The sequence below is a fragment of the Pongo pygmaeus genome, chromosome 13, assembly GCF_028885625.2.
Source record: "Pongo pygmaeus isolate AG05252 chromosome 13, NHGRI_mPonPyg2-v2.0_pri, whole genome shotgun sequence".
Lineage (NCBI taxonomy): Eukaryota > Metazoa > Chordata > Mammalia > Primates > Hominidae > Pongo > Pongo pygmaeus.
In genome coordinates, this window is record NC_072386.2 from 123422399 (window position 1) to 123441529 (window position 19131).

The 19131-nt window shown below is 50.9% G+C and overlaps 1 protein-coding gene across 5 annotated transcripts in view; it reads right to left on the reverse strand.

Annotated features, from left to right (window-relative positions):
• Positions 1–14497: 14497 nt before the first annotated feature.
• The window catches only part of AK8 (adenylate kinase 8), a 156535-nt gene continuing 151901 nt past the window's right edge, over positions 14498–19131 (reverse strand). For 3 of the 5 annotated variants that reach the window (XM_054500005.1, XM_054500007.1, XM_054500006.2), the window contains 2 exons: positions 16984–17064; positions 15104–15451 (listed from right to left, as the gene is read on the reverse strand). In XM_054500005.1, the coding sequence (XP_054355980.1) occupies positions 15214–15451; positions 16984–17064 (319 nt within the window). In that variant the 3' untranslated portion in view covers positions 15104–15213. Of the gene's footprint in view, positions 15452–16983; positions 17065–19131 lie in introns of all 5 variants that reach the window. The other 2 variants (XM_054500004.1, XM_054500008.2) reach the window with 2 other exon arrangements.

The following is a 19131-nucleotide window of genomic DNA, read 5'->3' on the forward strand; positions in this document are numbered from 1 at the left end:
AACCCTGTCTCTACTAAAATACAAAAAAAAATTAGCTGGGCCTGGTGGTGTGCACCTGTAGTACCACCTACTCGGGAGGCTGAGGCAGGGGAATTGCTTCAACCCGGGAGGCGGAGGTTGCAGTGAGCCGAGATCGCGCCACTGCACTCCAGCCTGGTGACAGAGCGAGACTCTGTCTCAAAAAAAAAAAAAAAAAAGAACTCATCACTCCATAATAAAAAGACAAACCATCCCGTTTTAAAATGGGCAAAGGATCTGAAGAAGGCAAACAAATGGCCAATAAGCATATGAAGAGTTGCTCGACATTCTTAGTCATCAGGAAAGTGAGAACCAATAAGATACCACTTCACACCCATAGGGTGGTTATAGAGACAGATATGAACAAGTGTTGGCAACAATGTAGAGAAATTGGATGCTTCATGTACTGCTGCGGGAAATGTAAAGTCTTGCAGCTGTTTTAGAAACAGCCTGGTGGTTCCTCAGAAGGTTAAACAGAATTATCAAACAACGTAGCAATTCCATTCCTGGGCATATACTCCAGAAATGAAAACATCTGTCCATATTGACCAGGTGCGTTGGCTCACGCCTGTAATCCCAGCACTTTGGGAGGCCGAGGTGGGAGGATCATGAGGTCAGGAGATCGAGACCATCCTCGTTAACACAGTAAAACCCCATCTCTACTAAAAATACAGAAATTAGCCAGGCGTGGTGGTGGGCGCCTGTAGTCCCAGCTACTAGGGAGGCTGAGGCAGGAGAATGGTGTGAACCCAGGAGGTGGAGCTTGCAGTGAGCTGAGATCACGCCACTGCACTCCAACCTGGGCAAAAGAGCGAGACTCTGTCTCAAAAAAAAAAAAAAAATCTGTCCACACAAAAACTTATATACAAATGTTCACGCAGCATTATTCATAACAGTCCAAAAGTGGATACAACTGAAACGCATTCAGCTGATGAATGAATAAACAAAATGGGGCATATTCTTACGATGGAGTATTACTCTGCAATAAATAGGAATTAAGGACTGATCCATGCTACAACGCGATGAACTTTGAAAGCATCAGAAAGAAACCAGACACGAAAGGCCACATGTTGTGTGATTCCATGTATGATTGTATGTGAAATGTTCAGAATAGGCAAATCCATAGAGACAGAACGTAGAGGAGACTTGGTGGAGAGACACAGGAGACCCAGGAGACCCAGGAGACTGGGTGGGGAGAAGGAAATGGGGAGTGACTGCTAATGGGTACGGGGTTTCTTTGTGGGGTGATGAATTGTTCTAAAATTAATGGGAATGGTACAATTCTGTAGATATACTAAAAACCATTAAATTGTACACTTTTATTTGTATTTATTTATTTATATTTATCTATTTATTTTGAGACGAAGTCTCGCTCTGTCGCCCAGGCTGGAGGGCAGTGGCGCAACCTCGGCTCACTGCAACCTTCGCCTCCTGGTTTCAAGCAATTCTCCTGCTTCAACCTCCCAAGTATCTGGGATTACAGGTGCCCGCCACCACGCCTGGCTATTTTTTGTATTTTTAGTAGAGATGGGGTTTCACAATGTTGTCCAGGCTGGTCTCAAACTCCTGACCTCAGGTGATCCACCCGCCTCGGCCTCCCAAAGTGCTGGGATTACAGGCATGAGCCACCATGCTTGGCCTAAATTGTATACTTTTAGTGGATGAATTTTATGTGTGAATTATTTCTCAATAAAATTGTTTTATATATATTATCAATGAATACATATACTATATATATATATTTTTTAAAGTGGCTAGGAAGTTTGTTGTTATTCATTCCCCTCTATTATATAAAATGATGGAATTTCCACCTGCCAGTCTGTTATGTTTTGTAGAGTGCATAAAGTTATCACTACAGATGAGATCCTGATGCTTGCCTAGCTTCAGGTACAACTTCCCCATGACTCTAAGGCAGCGGGCTCAGTGAATAGACATCTCTTACCTGGGCCCATAAAGAGGTCCACATTTTTTGTTCTTCCTCTCCATCTGGAGATCAGTAGAGTATCTTGCTGTTTCTGAAAATAACCAACTGGTGCCCCAGTGGTCATATGTAAATTAGATGTCAGCGTCCTCATTCTGGCTGCAGGGACCAAGATCAGTTGGAAAAGATTCGCAAAGGAAGTATGAGCTTGGCCTGTAATCCCAGCACTTTGGGAGGCTGAGGCGGGTGGATCACGAGGTCAGGAGATCGAGACCATCTTGGCTAACACAGTGAAACCCCGTCTCTGCTAAAAAATATATATATATAAAAAATTAGCCAGGCGTGGTGGCGGGCGCCTGTAGTCCCAGCTACTCGGGAGGCTGAGGCAGGAGAATGGTGTGAACCCGGGAGGCGGAGCTTGCAGTGAGCGGACATCACGCCACTGCACTCCAGCCTGTGCGACAGAGCGACTCTGTCTCAAAAAAAAAAAAAAAAGAAATATGAGCTTGATAGGAAAAACTGGAGTTTACTGTTTGGACATCACTAAAATACAGAAGTGATGGCCGTGAAACTTGACCTCAGCCCTCTCATGCCAGGGAAGGAATGACCAGGCTGGTAGGTCTGTAGCTTGTTCGATGCTCCTGAGCTGTTGATAAAAAATAAAAATAAAAAATAGGCTGGGCGCGGTGGCTCACACCTGTAATCCCAGCACTTTGGGAGGCCGAGGCGGGTGGATCATCTGAAGTCAGGAGTTCAAGACCAGCCTGGCCAACATGGCAAAACCCCATCTCTACTAAAAACACAAAAATTAGCCTGGCGTGTGCCTATAATCCCAGGTACTCAGGAGGCTGAGGCAAGAGAATTGCTTGAATCCGGGAGGCAGAGGTTGTAGTGAGCTGAGATGGCGCCACTGCAATCCAGCCTGGGCGACAGAGCAAGATTCTGTCTCAAAATAATAATAATAATAATAATAATCAGGAAATCGTTTTGCTAAAGGGCAAACTTTTTTGTTAGGTCCTAGAGCCTGGGCCCTGGCCCTTCTGCCCTTCTTGGTATCTGGAGCTGACCCTTGGAACCTCTGTGCATGGAGACAAGTGTAAAATTGGTCCAGCACACAGCGCAGGGCTTTGTCTGTCTTATCACCTGCTATAGACCTAGAAGAACGGGTGCTTCAGGCAGAGTGGTGTTTGTTTAATATTTGTAGAATGCATGAACTTAAGAACTGAAAAATTCATTAACTCAACTTTTTTTTCTACTTTACTTAATGGAGACAGCTTTAATAATGACCTTGGTCTCCTCCGGTTAGAAATGGACAAGGGACCCTTTATTATTATTATTATTATTATTATTATTTTATTTTTATTTATTTATTTTTCTTTTTGGAGATGCAGTCTCACTCTGTCCCCCAGGCTGGAGTGCGGTGGCGCAATCTCGGCTCACTGCAACCTCTGCCTCCCAGGTGCAAGCGATTCTCCTGCCTCAGCCTCCTGAGTAGCTGGAATTACGGGCGTCCACCACCATGCCCGGCGAATTTGTTGTATTTTTAGTAGAGACGGGGGTCTCACTATGTTGGCCAGGCTAGTCTCCAACTCCTGACCTCAAGTGATCTGCCCACCTCAGCCTCCTAAAGTGGTGGGATCACAGGCGTGAGCCACCTCGTCCAGCCAAGGGACCCTTTTTAAATGCTCAAGGCTCTGGCCACAGAATCCTCAGTCTCCCCACCTGTAGAATAGGTATCACAGAAGGGACAAGTCCAGGGGAGGAAGAAGCCTTGGCCCTGGAGGCAGGAGACCTCGATTCCTTCCTGCGTGGGGCCTCTGTTTCTCCCTCTGTGGGAGGAATGAGTCGGGGGGATCTTGTTGGTTGCCTTACTACAACCTCAGTGTTTGTTTATTTGTTTTCCCAACCAAGTCCTCTTTTGGTTGAGATATTCACTCGTCCGGCACACAGCTAAGGCTCCAGGGCAGACTGAGCGTTTCCTAATCAGTCTAAGATGATCAGCACGAGGCACCCCTGGCGATGGCTGTGGGCCCAGGCCCCGGCTTGGAACTGAGAATTGAAGCGCTCACAGCCCAGGTTTGGGAGGGTTGTCCCCACGTGCCGCTTGCTTCCCTTCCCTCCCTCTTTTTTGGTGGGGAGAACAATGGCTTTCCTGAAAGTTCTCATTGGCCAGAACTTTGTTCCATGGTCACCCTAGTTGCAAGGAAAATCAGTAGTTTTAGGTGGTTACCTTAGTAGCCTGAACAAACTGCGGGTTCGATGGCATGGAGGAAGGGAATCCTCAAAGGAAGGCATCCATCAGTGTCTGCCTCATCAGTAAAGAACATTTAGGGGCTGGGTGCGGTGACTCATGCCTGTAATCCCAGCACTTTGGGAGGCTGAGGCAGGAGGATCACTTGAGTCCAGGAGTTCAAGACCAGTCTGGGCAATGTAGACAGAACCCCGTCTCTACCAAAAATAAAATTACCTGGGCATGGTGCTCTGCATGCCTGTGGTTCCAGCTACTTGGGAGGCTGAGGTGGGAGGATCACTTGAGCCTGGGAGGTCAAGGCTGCAGGGAGCTATGATTGTGTCACTAAACTCCAGCCTGGGACTGGACCATGTACCAAGAAAAAAGAAAAAAAAAGAAAGAACACTTAGGTTCTGTCTCTTCTTCCTCTATCATTCTGTTATGAAGTGTTGCAGTAAACATCCTTGAACGTGTCTCCTTGTGCACGTATGAGTTCAAGGGTAGGAGTTGAGAAGCGGCATTGTCCCATGTTGAATGGGTGGAGTAGGTTATGTGCATTTCACATTTTAGTAGATGCTGTCACGGTGCCCTACAAGATGACTGAACCAACTCATATTTCTCCTGCAGTGGGAGAGAATCTGTCTCCCCACTTTCATCAGTCAGCGCTCTCTCTCTAGGGCTGGACGGTGCGGCTACCTTGTTCATGAAAGGTGGGGGAGTCAGTGAGAGGCAGGACAGCACAGTGGGGTCACGCGCCCTAGGTCGGCCGCCGGCTGCCTGTGTGAGCTGAGGAAGCCACTGCCCTCTCTGAGCCACAGTTTTCTCACCTGGACAATGGAGATCATAAGTTTTGTACTTTGCCAGGCTCTGGTGTGGATGAAATGAGCCCGTGTGTGCCAAGACCTCATCATAGGGGCTGGCCCAGGACTGATGCACAGCACGTGGACTCCCGCCTATTTGCTGTCTGCAGACCCCTCAGATGCCTTCTTTTCCAGATCAGGCCAAGGAGCGGTGAGGACTAAGCTCTGATTTTTTTAATCTTGCCCAAATTCCTTTCTAAGGGGTCTGGGAAGTCATGCCCTACAAACCATAAATTCTCATCAGATGGGTTTTGTTTAACTCCGTATATCGTGACTTACTTTTCAATCTGACTCTGGCATAACAAGGTAAAAAGTCAACATGTTTTACTCCAAAATATATTTCCTTGCCATGAAATTCCTTCCTTGAAATGCCTTGGAATCGCCCTGCAAAGTCTCTTGTGGGAAAAATCCACATTCTATAGAGAATCCCCTTCCCCTTTGTTTTCCTTCCTTCCTTTCCAGATCCAGGAGATAATCAGCTAAGAGCCAGGCACCCTTTTAAGTCCGATAAGAAACATTTTACAACCTGCTGTCTCTGAAGTCTGCTGTCTGAGAGCTTCCTCTGCACAATAAAACTTGGTCTCCGCAATCTTTTATCTTAACCTCAACATTTCCTTTCTATTAATCCCAGGTCTTCAGATAAACTCAACCAATGGTCAACCAGAAAATGTTTAAATTTATCTATAGCCTGGAGGCCCCCCCACCCTTTGAGTTGTCATGCCTTTCTGAACCAAACCAGCGTATTTCTTAAATGTATTTGATTGATGTCTCATGTCTCCCTAAAATATATAAAACCAAGCTGTATCCTAACCACCTGGAACACATGTTCTCAGGACCTCCTGAGGGTTGTGTCATGGGCCATGGTCACTCATATTTGGCTCAGAACGAATCTCTTGGCTGGGTGCAGTGGCTCACACCTGTAATCCCAGTACTTTGGGAGGCCGAGTTGGGCGGATCATGAGGTCAGGAGATTGAGACCATACTGGCCAACATAGTGAAAATAAAAATACAAAAATTAGCTGGGCGTGGGGGCACACGCCTGTAGTCCCAGCTATGCGGGAGGCTGAGGCATGAGAATCACTTGAACCTGGGAGGCAGAGATTGCAGTGAACCAAGATCGCACCACTGCACTCCAGCCTGGTGACAGAGCGAGACTCTGTCTTAAAACAAACAAACAAAAAACTCTTAAAATATTTTACAGAGTTTGACTCTTTTGTCAACAGGGAGTAGCACAGTTCCTCCCCTTTTAACTTCTGTCAAGCACAATGATTAACATGGCAATCAGACCAGAGCTTTCACCACGGGATCACTGTCTGAAGAAACAAGGCTAAATGGAAGCAAGCCTATGGATTAAAACTGAAAATGGGCCGGGCATGGTGGCTCATGCCTATAATCCCAGCACTTTGGGAGGCTGAGGCGAGAGGTTCACTTGAGCCCAGGAGTTACCAGCCTGGGCAACATGGCAAAACCTTGTTTCTTCAAAAAATACAAAAAGTAGCCAGGCATGATGGCGCATGCCTGTAGTCCCAGCTACTTGGGAGGCTGAGGTGGGAGGATGGATTGAGCTGGGGAGGTCGAGGGAGGAAGCAGTAAGCCGAGATCACACCACTGCACTGCAGCCTGGGTGACAGAGCAAGACCCTGTCTCAAAGAAAAAAAAAACAAAACTGAAAATGGGGCACTTCTACACATATGCATTTTTTTTAGTTTTTTTTTTTTTTTTTTTTTGAGATGGAGTCTCGCTCTGTCCACCAGGCTGGAGTGCAGCGGCGCCATCTCAGCTCACTGCAATCTCCGCCTCCCAGGATCAAGCGATTCTCCTGCCTCTGCCTCCCAAGTAGCTGGGACTACAGGCATCTGCCACCATGCCTGGCTAATTTTTTGTATTTTTAGTAGAGATGGGGTTTCACCATGTTGGCCAAGCTGGTCTTGAACTCCTGACCTCAGGTGATCCACCCAACTTGGCCTCCCAAAGTGCTGGAATTACAGGCGTGAGCCACCATGCCCGGCCACTTCTACACTTATTGAAATTAAAACTTGACTACGTTACACTACATGGTTGAATAACAAGGCAAGTTATCTGAAAGAGTTGAAATCAGGATCTCAAAGAGACTTCTGCAGGCCCGTGTCTCTTGCAGCATTATTTACAAGAGCCACAATATGGAAACAACCTAAATGTCCATCTATCAACGAGCAGATGAAGAAATTGCAGTCTGTGCATACAATGAATTGTTAGCCTGAAAAAAGGAAGGCAATCCTGCCATATGCTACAATATGGATGAACCTAGAGGACATTATGCTTAATGAAATAAGCCAGACAAAGAAGGACAAATACAGCATGATTCCACATATAGGAGGTTTCTAAAAATAGTCAAACTCACAGAAGCAGAGAGAAGAATGGTGGTTGCCAGGGCCTGGGAGTGGGGTGGGGAGGAGGAACTGGAGGGGTGCTGTTCAAGGAGTATAAACTTCAGTTGTGCAAACGAATAGTTTTAGAGATTTGCTGTGCAATATTGTGCTTCTGGGTAGCAATACTGGATTGTACACTTAATTTGTTAAGGGTATATATCGTATGTTAAGTGTTCTGTATTAGGCCTTTGTTGCGCTGCTATAAAGAAATATCTGAGGCCAGGCGGGTGGCTCATGCCTATAATCCCAGCACTTTGGGAAGCCAAGGCAGGCGGATCACCTGAGGTAAGGAGTTCAAGAGCAGCCTGCCCAACATGGTGAAACCCCGTCTCTACTAAAAATACAAAAATTAGCTGGGTGTGGTGGCGGACACCTGTAGTCCCAGCTACTCGGGAGGCTGAGGCAGGAGAATTGATTGAACCCAGGGGGCGGAGGTTGCAGTGAGCCGAGATCAAGCCACTGCACTCCAGCCTGAGCGACACAGTGAGTCTCCATCTTGAAAAAGAAAAAAAGTGCATTTAAAATGACACTTTTAAATGACCAGATCTAGAAAGAACTCACTCAGTATCGGGAGGACAGTACCAAGGGGATGGTACTAAACCCTTCATGAGAAATGCTGCCCCGACCATGATCCAGTCACCTCCCACCAGCCCCACCACCAACACTGGGGATTACAATTGAATATGAGATTTGGGTGTGGACACAGATCCAAGCCATAGCATGTTCTTACCTCTCAAAAAGTAAATTACAGAGGCGTATACACAATCCACTCCCATCAGTGTTCATGGGATTGTATTGAACATCCATCCTCCCATCCACAGCAACAGACACACGAAACTTTTGACTGTGATCATCTCTAGTGAGTGACAGTTAAGGGTTTATTGGAGTAGGGATGTGATGTTTCCTTCCTAGGTGAGGTGCATCTGTTGTCTTGTTTGGATTTTTGTATAAGAAAAATTTTTCTTTCTGAGTCGGAGTCTCGCTCTGTCGCCCCGGCTGGAGTGCAGTGGTGCGATCTTGGCTCACTGCAACCTCTGCCTCCCGAGTTCCAGCGATTCTCCTGCCTCAGCCTCCCGAGTAGCTGGGATTACAGGTGCCCACCACGTCGGGCTGATTTTTGTATTTTTGGTAGAGACGGGGTTTCGCCATGCTGGCCAGGCTGGTCTCAAACTCCTCAGGTGATCCACCTGCCTTGGCCTCCCAAAGTGCTGGGATTAGAGACGTGAGCCCGCATGCCTGGCCAGGAATATATTTTAATATTAAAAGTATTATAATAATATAATTATGTTTCTATTTTTTAAATGGAAGCATATTCCATAGTCCAGTCATATGTCATGTTTTCTTTTTGTCACGGGATCTTTGGGGTGTTACTTCACCAGTCGAAAACCTCTATGGCTGGCGGCATCTTCTGCCTGAGTGTTGCTTGCGCCCACTGGACTTGTTCTGCCCACTCAGCCTGGCAGGCTGCACTCTGCTTGCACTACCAGCCTGGATCCCACACCTGCCAAGGGCAAGCCAGGTGCAGAGCAGCGAGGGATGTGTGAGCGAGCAAGTGTGGGGTCTGACCACTGCGCATAGCCAAGCATGCTGGCTGTGGCGGGGTGAGCAGCTCCAGGGGCCTGTGCCGGCTCTGTGTGAGGCTGCCGTGGGACCAGGTGTACCACACGCAGCTTCTGCTGTGGGCACCCGCGTCTGGATGAGGGGAATGTGGTGGCTCCAGGAAGCTTGGAGACTCCAGGAACCACAGAGCCCCAGAGAAGGTGTCATAGCCTTGGCTTGGGGAGCCCCTTGGTCAGGGCTCCCTGAGAGGCCACAGCTCTTCTCTCCTCATTGCCTGCAATGTGATGAGTGGGGGATTGCAGGGGGGGACATGTTTCAGCCCTGTTTGTGTTACAGCTCTTTCAGTCCTGCCATTCGGCAGGTCCTGAGTTCTTGTCCTGCATCCAGGAAGAATGAGGTACACGGACAACGGGAGGGTGAGCAAGGTGGAGAGAAGTTTCATTGAGTGACAGGACAGCTCTCAGGAGACCCGAAGTGGGTAGCTCCTTTCTGCAGGCAGGTCGTCCCAACTCAGGAGACCTGAACTGGGTAGCTCCTTCCCACAGCTGGTCATCCCAATGTCTTGGTGAGTGTGGCTGATTCCCAGGTTTTTATGGGCTTGGGCTTCGGAAGGGAGGAAGTAGACGCTGATTGATCCATGGGCGGCCATGGGTGGGTCTGGAAAAAGCACCCTAAGTTCTCACTCCAGGCCATAGACTCTACCGGAACTGAGCCTGGCCCACCATGCTTCAGGCTGTTCCTGGCTTGAAGGTGGGGCTTCACCAGGGACCTGCCCCTTTCCACCCAGGAGCCTGTCTGCCTCTTGCTGCCATTGATCATGTCCTCCATGGCACCCAGGCTCTTCCTGCTGAGGGGTGCCTACAGGCCACTGCCCAGCTGCCCTCAGCTCCCCTCCAACCTCCCTCTCTGTGTTTCTAGGCAAAGTCTGAAGCAGCAGGGGGCTGGAGTGTCATTGTGCCCAGAGCACACACCCGGCCCTGGGTCGTGACAGGCCCAGGCTTGGCCTCAACTTTGCCAGCTTCCAAGCCTGCAGTGGTGGTGATGGGGCTTCCCAGGCCCCAGGCAGGGATGCCTGGTCCGCGGCAGCTGCAGCCAGGAGGGCAAGGCTCTCCTGTCGCCATCTTGGAAGGAGGCAGGGCTCCCACTGCTCAGTGGAGCCCACAGCCTCAGCCACACCTCCCCCACTGCAGCCAATGTCTTTGGAGCTGCAGCTCCAGATGGGCCACCGCAGCCATCATCTTCATGCCTCTGAACCCTCAAATGTGCCTTAAAACTCAGCTCCCAAGTCACCTGCAACTCCTTAGGGGGGCTCCCATGAGCTCTGATCTCACTTTAAATTCCCTCTCATCTGCTTTCCTGGGTGAGTCCTAACCTCTCTCTAGGTTAGTCCTAAGTGTACCACTGTGCGCTTAAAACTCATCTGACTCATCTCTAGGTTCGTCCTAACTGTACCACTGTGCTCTTAAAACTCATCTGACCCATCTCCAGGTTAGTCCTAACTGTACCACTGTGCTCTTAAAACTCATCTGACCCATCTCCAGGTTAGTCCTAACTGTACCACTGTGCTCTTAAAACTCATCTGACCCATCTCCAGGTTAGTCCTAACTGTACCACTGTGCTCTTAAAACTCATCTGACCCCCAGGCTACAGAGGCGGGCCTGTTGGGAGAATACAGGGATGTTTAATGGAACCCAAGGGCAGGGGTGGGTCTCAGGAACGATCAGAAATCAGATGTTCTGTCTGCTTTGTGAACTGTAAGCCTCTGGGTTTGTTTTTTGTTTGTTTGTTTTTTGAGGTGGAGTCTTGCTCTGTTGCCCAGGCTGGAGTTGGAGTGCAGTGGCACGATCTCGGCTCGCTGCAAGCTCCACTTCCTGGGTTCACGCCATTCCCCCACCTCAGCCTCCTGAGTAGCTGGGACTACAGGCGCCCGCCACCACGCCCAGCTAATTTTTTGCATTTTTTTAGTAGAGACTGTGTTTCACCGTGTTAGCCAGGATGATCTCGATCCCCTAACCTCGTGATCCGCCCACCTCGGCCTCCCAAAGTGCTGGGATTACAGGTGCGAGCCACCGCGCCCAGCCATTGTAAGCCTCCTAAGGGGAGCCATTTAGTTCTTTTTTCCCTCTGCTATATCCTTAGTGTTGGGAATATGGTAGGCACTGGATAAATATCTGTTGAATGAAGGAGGTAGGCACGTGCCTGCTTCACTCTGTTTTCTCCAGATTAGCTCTCTTTGCTCTGCTGTGCTGCACGGGGCCAGACAGACCCCAAATGTCCTCTCCTTCCTGGAAGCCACAAGGAGAGAGTGACCAGCTGCGCTCCATCCTCATTCCAAATTCCTGGGAGAGAGAAGGGGCTTGACCCAGGTCGGGTCAGGTGTGATCCTGGTCTCATAAGCGGCAGCGCAGGTGCAGGGTCCACAGCAAAAACACCGGTTGGGGCTGCAGGGTGTGGGCAGGCAGATGCACCCAAGGTGCCTCTGATACCAAGTGGACCTTCCCTCTGCCAGGGAGCAGGGAAGGGCAGGAAAGCACAGACGCAAACAAGCAAGGGTGGGGCGCTGGGAGCTGCCTGACAGCTTATGATGAAAGAGGTCGTAAATGAGCGGTGAGCTACCTGAATGATGATAGCGTGGAGGCGATGTGTTCTCCTGCAAGTTAACGTTAATCAGACCTCGGGTTGACCTCGAGCGTTGAGGGTGATCTGGAAAAACAAGATGTTTGCCCTCCAGCCACAAGAGTGGGGCTCCCTGGCCCAGAGAGCCCCCAGACCATTGCCACGGGGGCTGGAACTGAATGCGAATCCCTCCAGTGGGGCCGCCCACTAGGCCGCAGCCGGGGGTCCCCTTGGGAGAGGCTTCTGAGTCCCCGCATCCTCCGGTGTGCGCGGGCGCGGGGCCAGGGCAGCAGTGCCGGGCGGGGCACGCGGCGGTGGCGGGAGGAGCGGGCCCGCGTGGCTTCCCAGGGAGTGACCTACACGGCCGAACCTGTCGGTCCAGCCCCGGTCTACGATATTCCCAGGGACCGCCAGGCCCGCGCGCTGGACGCCTCTCAACCAAGCCCGCGCCGTCTCTGCGGTGCCGTCTGCGGCAGAGCTAACCCCGGGCGCCCGCGGGAGGCGGCGGGGACAAGCGCTGGCGACAGTGGTCCCAGCGGCGCTCCCCCAGGTGCAGGCGTCCTGCGGCGGGCCCCGGGGTGGAAAGCAGGGACCCCGCAAGCCTTGACGCCCCCCGTCCCCACCGCAACCCCGAGGGCGACAGCGGAAGCATCTGCCCGCACCCATGAGCACGCGGAGTGCGGGGACCGTGGTCAGGGCCTTCTCCTGTCCTCCCTCTTCCCGCGCATCACGTGCAGCCATGGACAAGTTATTTGACTTCCCTGAGCCATTTCCTCATCTAAGGATTAAAAACAGAACTGACGGCCAGGCACGGCGGCTCACGACTGTACAATCCCAGCACTTTGGGAGGCACCTGAGGTCAGGAGTTCAGACCAGCCTACCCAACATGGCGAAAACCCGTCTCTACTAAAAATATACAAAAGATTAGCTGGCCGTGGTGGCCTGCGCCTGTAATCCCAGCTACTCTGGAGGCCAAGGCAAGAGAATCGCTTGAACCCAGGAGGCGGAGGTTGCAGTGAGCCGAGATCGGGCCACTGCACTCCAGTCTGGGCAACAAGAGCAAAACTCCGTCAAAACAAAACAAAACAACAACAACAAAAAGAACAGTGCTGACCTCACAGCGGGCAGCGAGTTGGAAGAGATTGGTAATGACACTTAGGGCGCATTTTGTAGGTGCCTCTCCCTATGCACAGCTTTTGTAGGCATTAACTCATTTCATCTCACAGCAACCCTAGGAGGCTTTGTCTCACTTTACAAGGACTCAGAGAGGTTAAGTAAATTGCCCAAGGTCACACAGCAGCATGCGGAGCCAGGCTGCTGGGCTGCACCTCCCATGCTCTGGCAGGGAGGCCCCTGCTTCAAGGGGCTGCACTCACCTGGCTCAGCACAAAGCGGTTGCACCTGCCCTGAGGAGAGGTGGCTGGTGGAGGAGGAAGAGGAGTAATGGTGTGGGCAACCCCTGAGAATAGGCTGTCCACACAGGCCTCTGCCTGGACTAAAGCATTTATTATCACTGAATAAATGATGTAATCACTAAGGATTTACATCCAAATGGCATTTCATTTGAGATCCCTTCCAGGGACCGGGAATGCCAGGCAGAAGGGGAGAACCACAGAGGGAGGTGACCAGAGCCAGGCCTGTGCTGGCCAGCTTTGAGGGCCGCTGTCTCCTCCAGCCTGGGGGCTGGTCCAAGGGGCAGAGCTTCATCACCCAGCATGGGGCATTTACAACCTGGACGTGCAGCCTGTAACGGGGGCCTCCTGAGGCTGGATGGAGGCTTCCTGGGCCGGGGCACATTGTCAGAGAAAGTTCGGGGTACACACCCTCTTCCCCCGGGGGGCTTCGGAAAGAACTGAGCCCTGGGCAGGGGAGGCCTCTGATGGAGTTTCAGGAGGTGGTACCCAGTGACTGAGCAGGGCAGGGAGGTGGGGTGGGGACTGACCCGCCAGGTAGAGGGGAAGGTGCAGGAGGCAGGACCTCTGGAGAAGGCTCCTCAGAGAGGGCCTGGGCTGGCCTAGCGTTCAGCCTGCCTGCAACCAGGACAGAAGCAAAGGAGGCGGGCCCAGGAAGCTTGGCTCAGCCCATGGGAGCTGCTGGCTGGCCTGGTCCCTGGCTACCATGGTTGGTGCAAGAGTTAGATCTTTGCTGGAAGGGCTCTAGGCTACCCTAGATTAGAAGGGGCTTTAGCCATCAGGCCCAGACTCCCCAAGCTTCCCACAGCCCCAGAGGCTAGAACCCAGGCTGGCCTGGGGTGCTGAGGCCAGGTAGGCAGAGCACAGGTGTTGCCCAGAGCACTGGGTTCAGGTCTAGCCTTGGATCCAGGTGACCTCAGGCATGGCACTTACCCTCTGTGGTCTCAGCGTCCTCGTGTCGCTGGGGGAACCCCCAAGCACCTACCTAATGAAGACCATTTGGAAGGTCAAAGGAAATAATGGGAGAAGAGGATCGATTGCTCCATCAGCCTAAGATGTCACTGTCCCTCTGGTGTCTGCTCCTGGGCCCTGCGGGCTTTGCAGACCCTAGAGGGACCATTTCTTTTCACTCCGTGGGACCTGAAGAAGCAAGTCTAAAGAAACAGCTACATCTGTCAAGAACTGTGCTACATCCATCAAAAACTGCATTAGATCTCTCTAGATGTAGACAGCTATGCCTGTTGTCTGGAGCCACAAGTGGCTATTTAAATTTGTGAAAATTAAATACAATTTTGAAACCATCCCCTCAGTTGCACTCGTCACTTTCAAGCGCCCAATAGCCACCCATGGCTAGTGGCTGCCATATTGGACAGGCAGATGGAGATCATGCTCTTCATTACCAAGAGCTGTGCTGGATGGTGCCGCCTGAGAGATGGGTGTTTTTTGGTTTTTTTGTTTTGTTTTTTGAGACGGAGTCTCGCTCTGTCACCCAGGCTGGAGTGCAGTGGTGCAATCTTGGCTCGCTGCAACCCCCGCCTCCCGCGTTCAAGCGATTCTCCTGCCTCAACCTCCTAACTGGGACTACAGGCTTGAACCATCACGCCCAACTAATTTTTGTATTTTTAGGAGAGACGGGGTTGCACCATATTGGCCAGGCTGGTCTCAAACTCCTGACCTTGTGATCCACCCGCCTTGGCCTCCCAAAGTGCTGGGATTATAGGCATGAGCCACTGCGCCCAGCCAAGGTGAGTGTTTTAAAAGCTGCGTTTGTTGAGTGCTTCCAGAGCCAGGCACTGTGCTAAGATCTTTATCGGCATCACCACTCCTTATCCCACAGCAACCCTGTGAGGCCGCTATGGTTTTTAGCCTCAAGTTGGTTGTGAGAAGAGAGGCTCTGTGGGGTGGGACTCCAAGGACACACCATGCATTGGTGCTGGAGCCACTACTTGTCCCAGGTCCGGCTCCAGAGACCCGGCCTGCACTCCACTTTATCACCACTGTGGGCTTCACCTGTCCTGTGTCCCCAGACCCCTACATGAGGCCAGCTTCCAGCCACCTCACCTTCAGGATGCACAAGACTGTATCCAGCAGGCTTTATTGGCTTTTTAGGGGAGCTGTGCCAAGGCTGGGGGGCTGGGGACAGGGGATTAACTCTTTCCCTGGGGTGGCACTCCTGGCTGTGAACCCATCAGGGGATTTTCTTGGGCAGGGGATTAATGATCCCGCTCTCGATGTATTCGAAGACTGTGTATGGGTCCTGGTCCCCATTGAGGGTGATGGCCGACCCATACAACTGCTCCAAGTCAGCCGAGTTCCTGTAGAACAGGTCCATTTTCAGCTTGACCTGCTCTTCAGCATCCTTCGGGTTCTGCAGGAGGCGAGCCTGGATCTCCATGGTGGGAGGTGGCTTGTACATGAGGTGGTACCTGCAACGGAGGAAGGAAAGCAGGTGACCCATGGCCTGGCCCAGAAGCAGGGGAGAAAGGGACCCTCTCCTCTATTGTGGACCAATTTGGGGTGTCCTGGCCACCACCAACATCTCCAAACACTTACTACTGGGTACCGCTGTGTGCACACCTTTCACTGATGGGCCCTGGAGCTACAGAGAGATATAAGATGTGCTCCCCACTCAAGGGAAAGGGAGAGATATCAGTGACAGCAGGACAGAATACAATCATATATGGGCAAATTCTTTCCTTCCTCCCTCCCTCCTTCCCTCCTTCCTTCCTTCCCTCCTTCTTCCTATCTCCCCTCCCTCCCCTATCCTCCCTCTCTTCCCTCCCTCCCTCCCTTCCTCCCTTTCTCTTCTTCTTCCTTTTTCTTTTCTTTTTTGAGACAGGGTCTCACTCTCTCGCCCAGGCTGGAGTGCAGTGGCATGATCTTGGCTCACCACAACCTCCGCCTCCCAGGTGTGCACCACTACTGCCCAGCTAATTTTTGTATTTTTAGTAGAGAAGGGGTTTCACCATGTTGGCCAAGCTGGTCTCAAACTCCTGACCTCAGGTGATCCACCCGCCTTGGCCTCCCAAAGTGCTGGGATTACAGGCGTGAGCCACCGTGCCCGGCCTCTTCTTCCTTTTTCCTCCCTTCCATTCAATGTTTATCTGCACTGAGTCCGGCGTTAAATCTGCCGCTGACAGTGCCATGGTAAGCAGGACAGGAGCTGGCTCTGTGCCTGTGGAGCTCACAGTCAGATGAGGGAGTGGGACATTACAGCAACTGTGGAGTTGGAAGGAAGTACCACAGCCATTCACTGTTGGGAGAGACCCCAGGGACAGGGTGACATGAAGGCCACAGTACTTGAGATGGGAAAGCTAGAAACTCCCATGACAAATCAGGTCTACATTTTAGAAAAATCCCTGCACTTCCTTCCTGCCCCGCCCCACCCCACTCCTGCTTCCCTACCAAGAAATGTGACCCTGAGTGTCAGGAGAGATGGCAACATCCGGCTCTTAGTGATTGTGGGGTTTCCATTGCATTTCAACATGAATGCAGTGATTGTACTTGGTCAGATTCTGCAGAATCAAACTCGGAATCTACCTCCTGTAACTATGGGAAGCCTCAAAGGCAACTTATGCCCATGGGCATGTGTTTGTACATCAACCACCGCTGGGATGCATCATGGCTCGAGGAAAGGCCAGTGAGGAAACGTACAGGTGACACCCACCCAAGGCTGCTGTTTCACATGCTGGGATTAAGCTGCTGACCCCAGGATAGAGTGGGTGAACATTTCACCATTGTGTTGCTTTAGACATAAATTTCCTGGTTATTCTTCCAGGCAAGGAGGGTCAACAGATATTGCACAGAACAGCCAGTTGGATAAAGTCCATTTTGATAATCGTCCTTCAGTGGTCACCAGTGTTATCCCTGTAATGGTTCCACCATGGCACTGGTCAGTCAGTTGGGTCTGGCCCCCGGCAGCCCCCAGATTGCCAACCACCAGGAACACAGCACAAACCTTTCCCCAGTGACTGGATCAATTCTTCTCAGAGTCAGCCGCTCCATGATGGAATCAAATGGCACATTCAGGAAAAACACCCTATAAGGAAATAAACCATATTAATAATGGTTTTTATTTCGTGTATTTTATGATACTTTGACATCCTGGGGTCTTGAGAATCCTGGAGAGACTTCTCCTCCCAGGGCTGGCTAATTCCTACAGCCAGCAAGCAATGTGCCTGCAAACCTGCCTTTCATGTACAACCCAACCACTCCAGAGCCTGTGTCCCCAGCCGCTTCCTTCATCTGACTCTCACACCCCAAACCAATATTTTTCCTGCCCTAAATCACCCCAGGGCTGGGTGCCAGGCAACTAGAGACCATCCCTCTAGACCAGAGCCTGCCACAATTATTCACTGCCCAGTCCTACACTCACTGTGACTTGTCTGCATTCTGGGGCACACTCTCCCCTCACTCCTGCTGCCTCCTGACCGACCCTGGTGCCTCCCCAGGTGGTCCTGCATGGTGTGGTGTGCCCCCCTTTTCCTGGGAGCTGTGAGTAACAAACTCTTCCTTCAATGGGATTGACCTCTCTGTATCATCACCTGGTTACCTCTATACATTAGATTTTGGGTGCAATTACGACAAGAACAAGCAGATGGTCATGGGGAGCAAACCCAGGCTGACTCTCGTCACCCCAGACGAGGGTGGGCATCATTTCCCGCATGTGGGTGGAGCCACTGGAGCCACTGCTCAGGGCTCCGGGATACCACACTTGGAGGTCACCAGGGACAGATGTGGGACAGGAGGGCTCCCTGCAAGGATGCGCTAGGCTCTCCTGGTTCAGGGACAGCTCTGATGCGGCACAGGAGGGCTCCCTGCCAAGGATGCTCTCAGCTCCCCTGGTTCAGGGATAGCTTTCAGCCCCCATCACTCCTGGGGGTGGGACTCCCGGGGATGGGGGTCATTGTTTGGGTGAGCTTTGGGGGAACTTCTTGTTCTCTAGAGCCACACAGACTTGGGCTAGACTCTCACCTCCACTATGGACTTGCTGTGTGAGCTTGGGCCACTGACCCAGCCTCTGTCAGACTCAGTTACCCCAACTATAAAATCGGGCTAATTATAGTTCCCTAGTGTCGAAGAAAGATTTAACGAGATAAAGTGGTGACAAGCTCAGTGCGAGGTCTGCACAGACTCGGTGCCCCAGCGTGGCAGCTGTTATAATTTAATCATCATTCCTGGGTACCCTTTCTGGGAGTTCAGGCTCCCTGACTGCCCCTGTCCTCCTTGGAGAGGTGGGGTTGGTTGTTCTCAGCTTTCTCGCTTTCTCTTTCTCAAAGGAGCCCTGGACCCAAAGGAGCAGGACACTCCTGCCAATAAGCCCAAATCAGAACCCAGCAGAAGAGATGAAGGGCTCACTTCTCATGATTCTCAGACTGGGAGCACCAGGGAATTCATCTCTCAAACTCCTAGTTCCAATGGTTTAATCCCCACCCCCCTTTTTAGGGCAATGGAACACTTACTTTATATAAAACCTTTTTTTTCTTTTTTTAAAAATTATTATTATACTTTAAGTTTTAGGGTACATGTGCACAACGTGCAGGTTTGTTACATATGTATACATGTGCCATGTTGGTGTGCTGCACCCATTAACTCGTCATTTAGCATTAGGTATATCTCCTAATGCTATCCCTCCCCACTCCCCCCACCCCACAACAGTCCCCGGTGTGTGATGTTCCCCTTCCTGTGTCCACGTGTTCTCACTGTTCAATTCCCACCTATGAGTAAGAACATGCGGTGTTTGGTTTTTTGTCCTTGTGATAGTTTACTGAGAATGATGATTTCCAATTTCATCCATGTCCCTACAAAGGACATGAACTCATCATTTTTTATGGCTGCATAGTATTCCATGGTGTATATGTGCCACATTTTCTTAATCCAGTCTATCATTGTTGGACATTTGGGTTGGTTCCAAGTCTTTGCTATTGTGAATAGTGCCGCAATAAACATATGTGTGCATGTGTCTTTACAGCAGCATGATTTATAATCCTTTGGGTATATACCCAGTAATGGGATGGCTGGGTCAAATGGTATTTCTAGTTCTAGATCCCTGAGGAATCGCCACACCGACTTCCACAATGGTTGAACTAGTTTACAGTCCCACCAA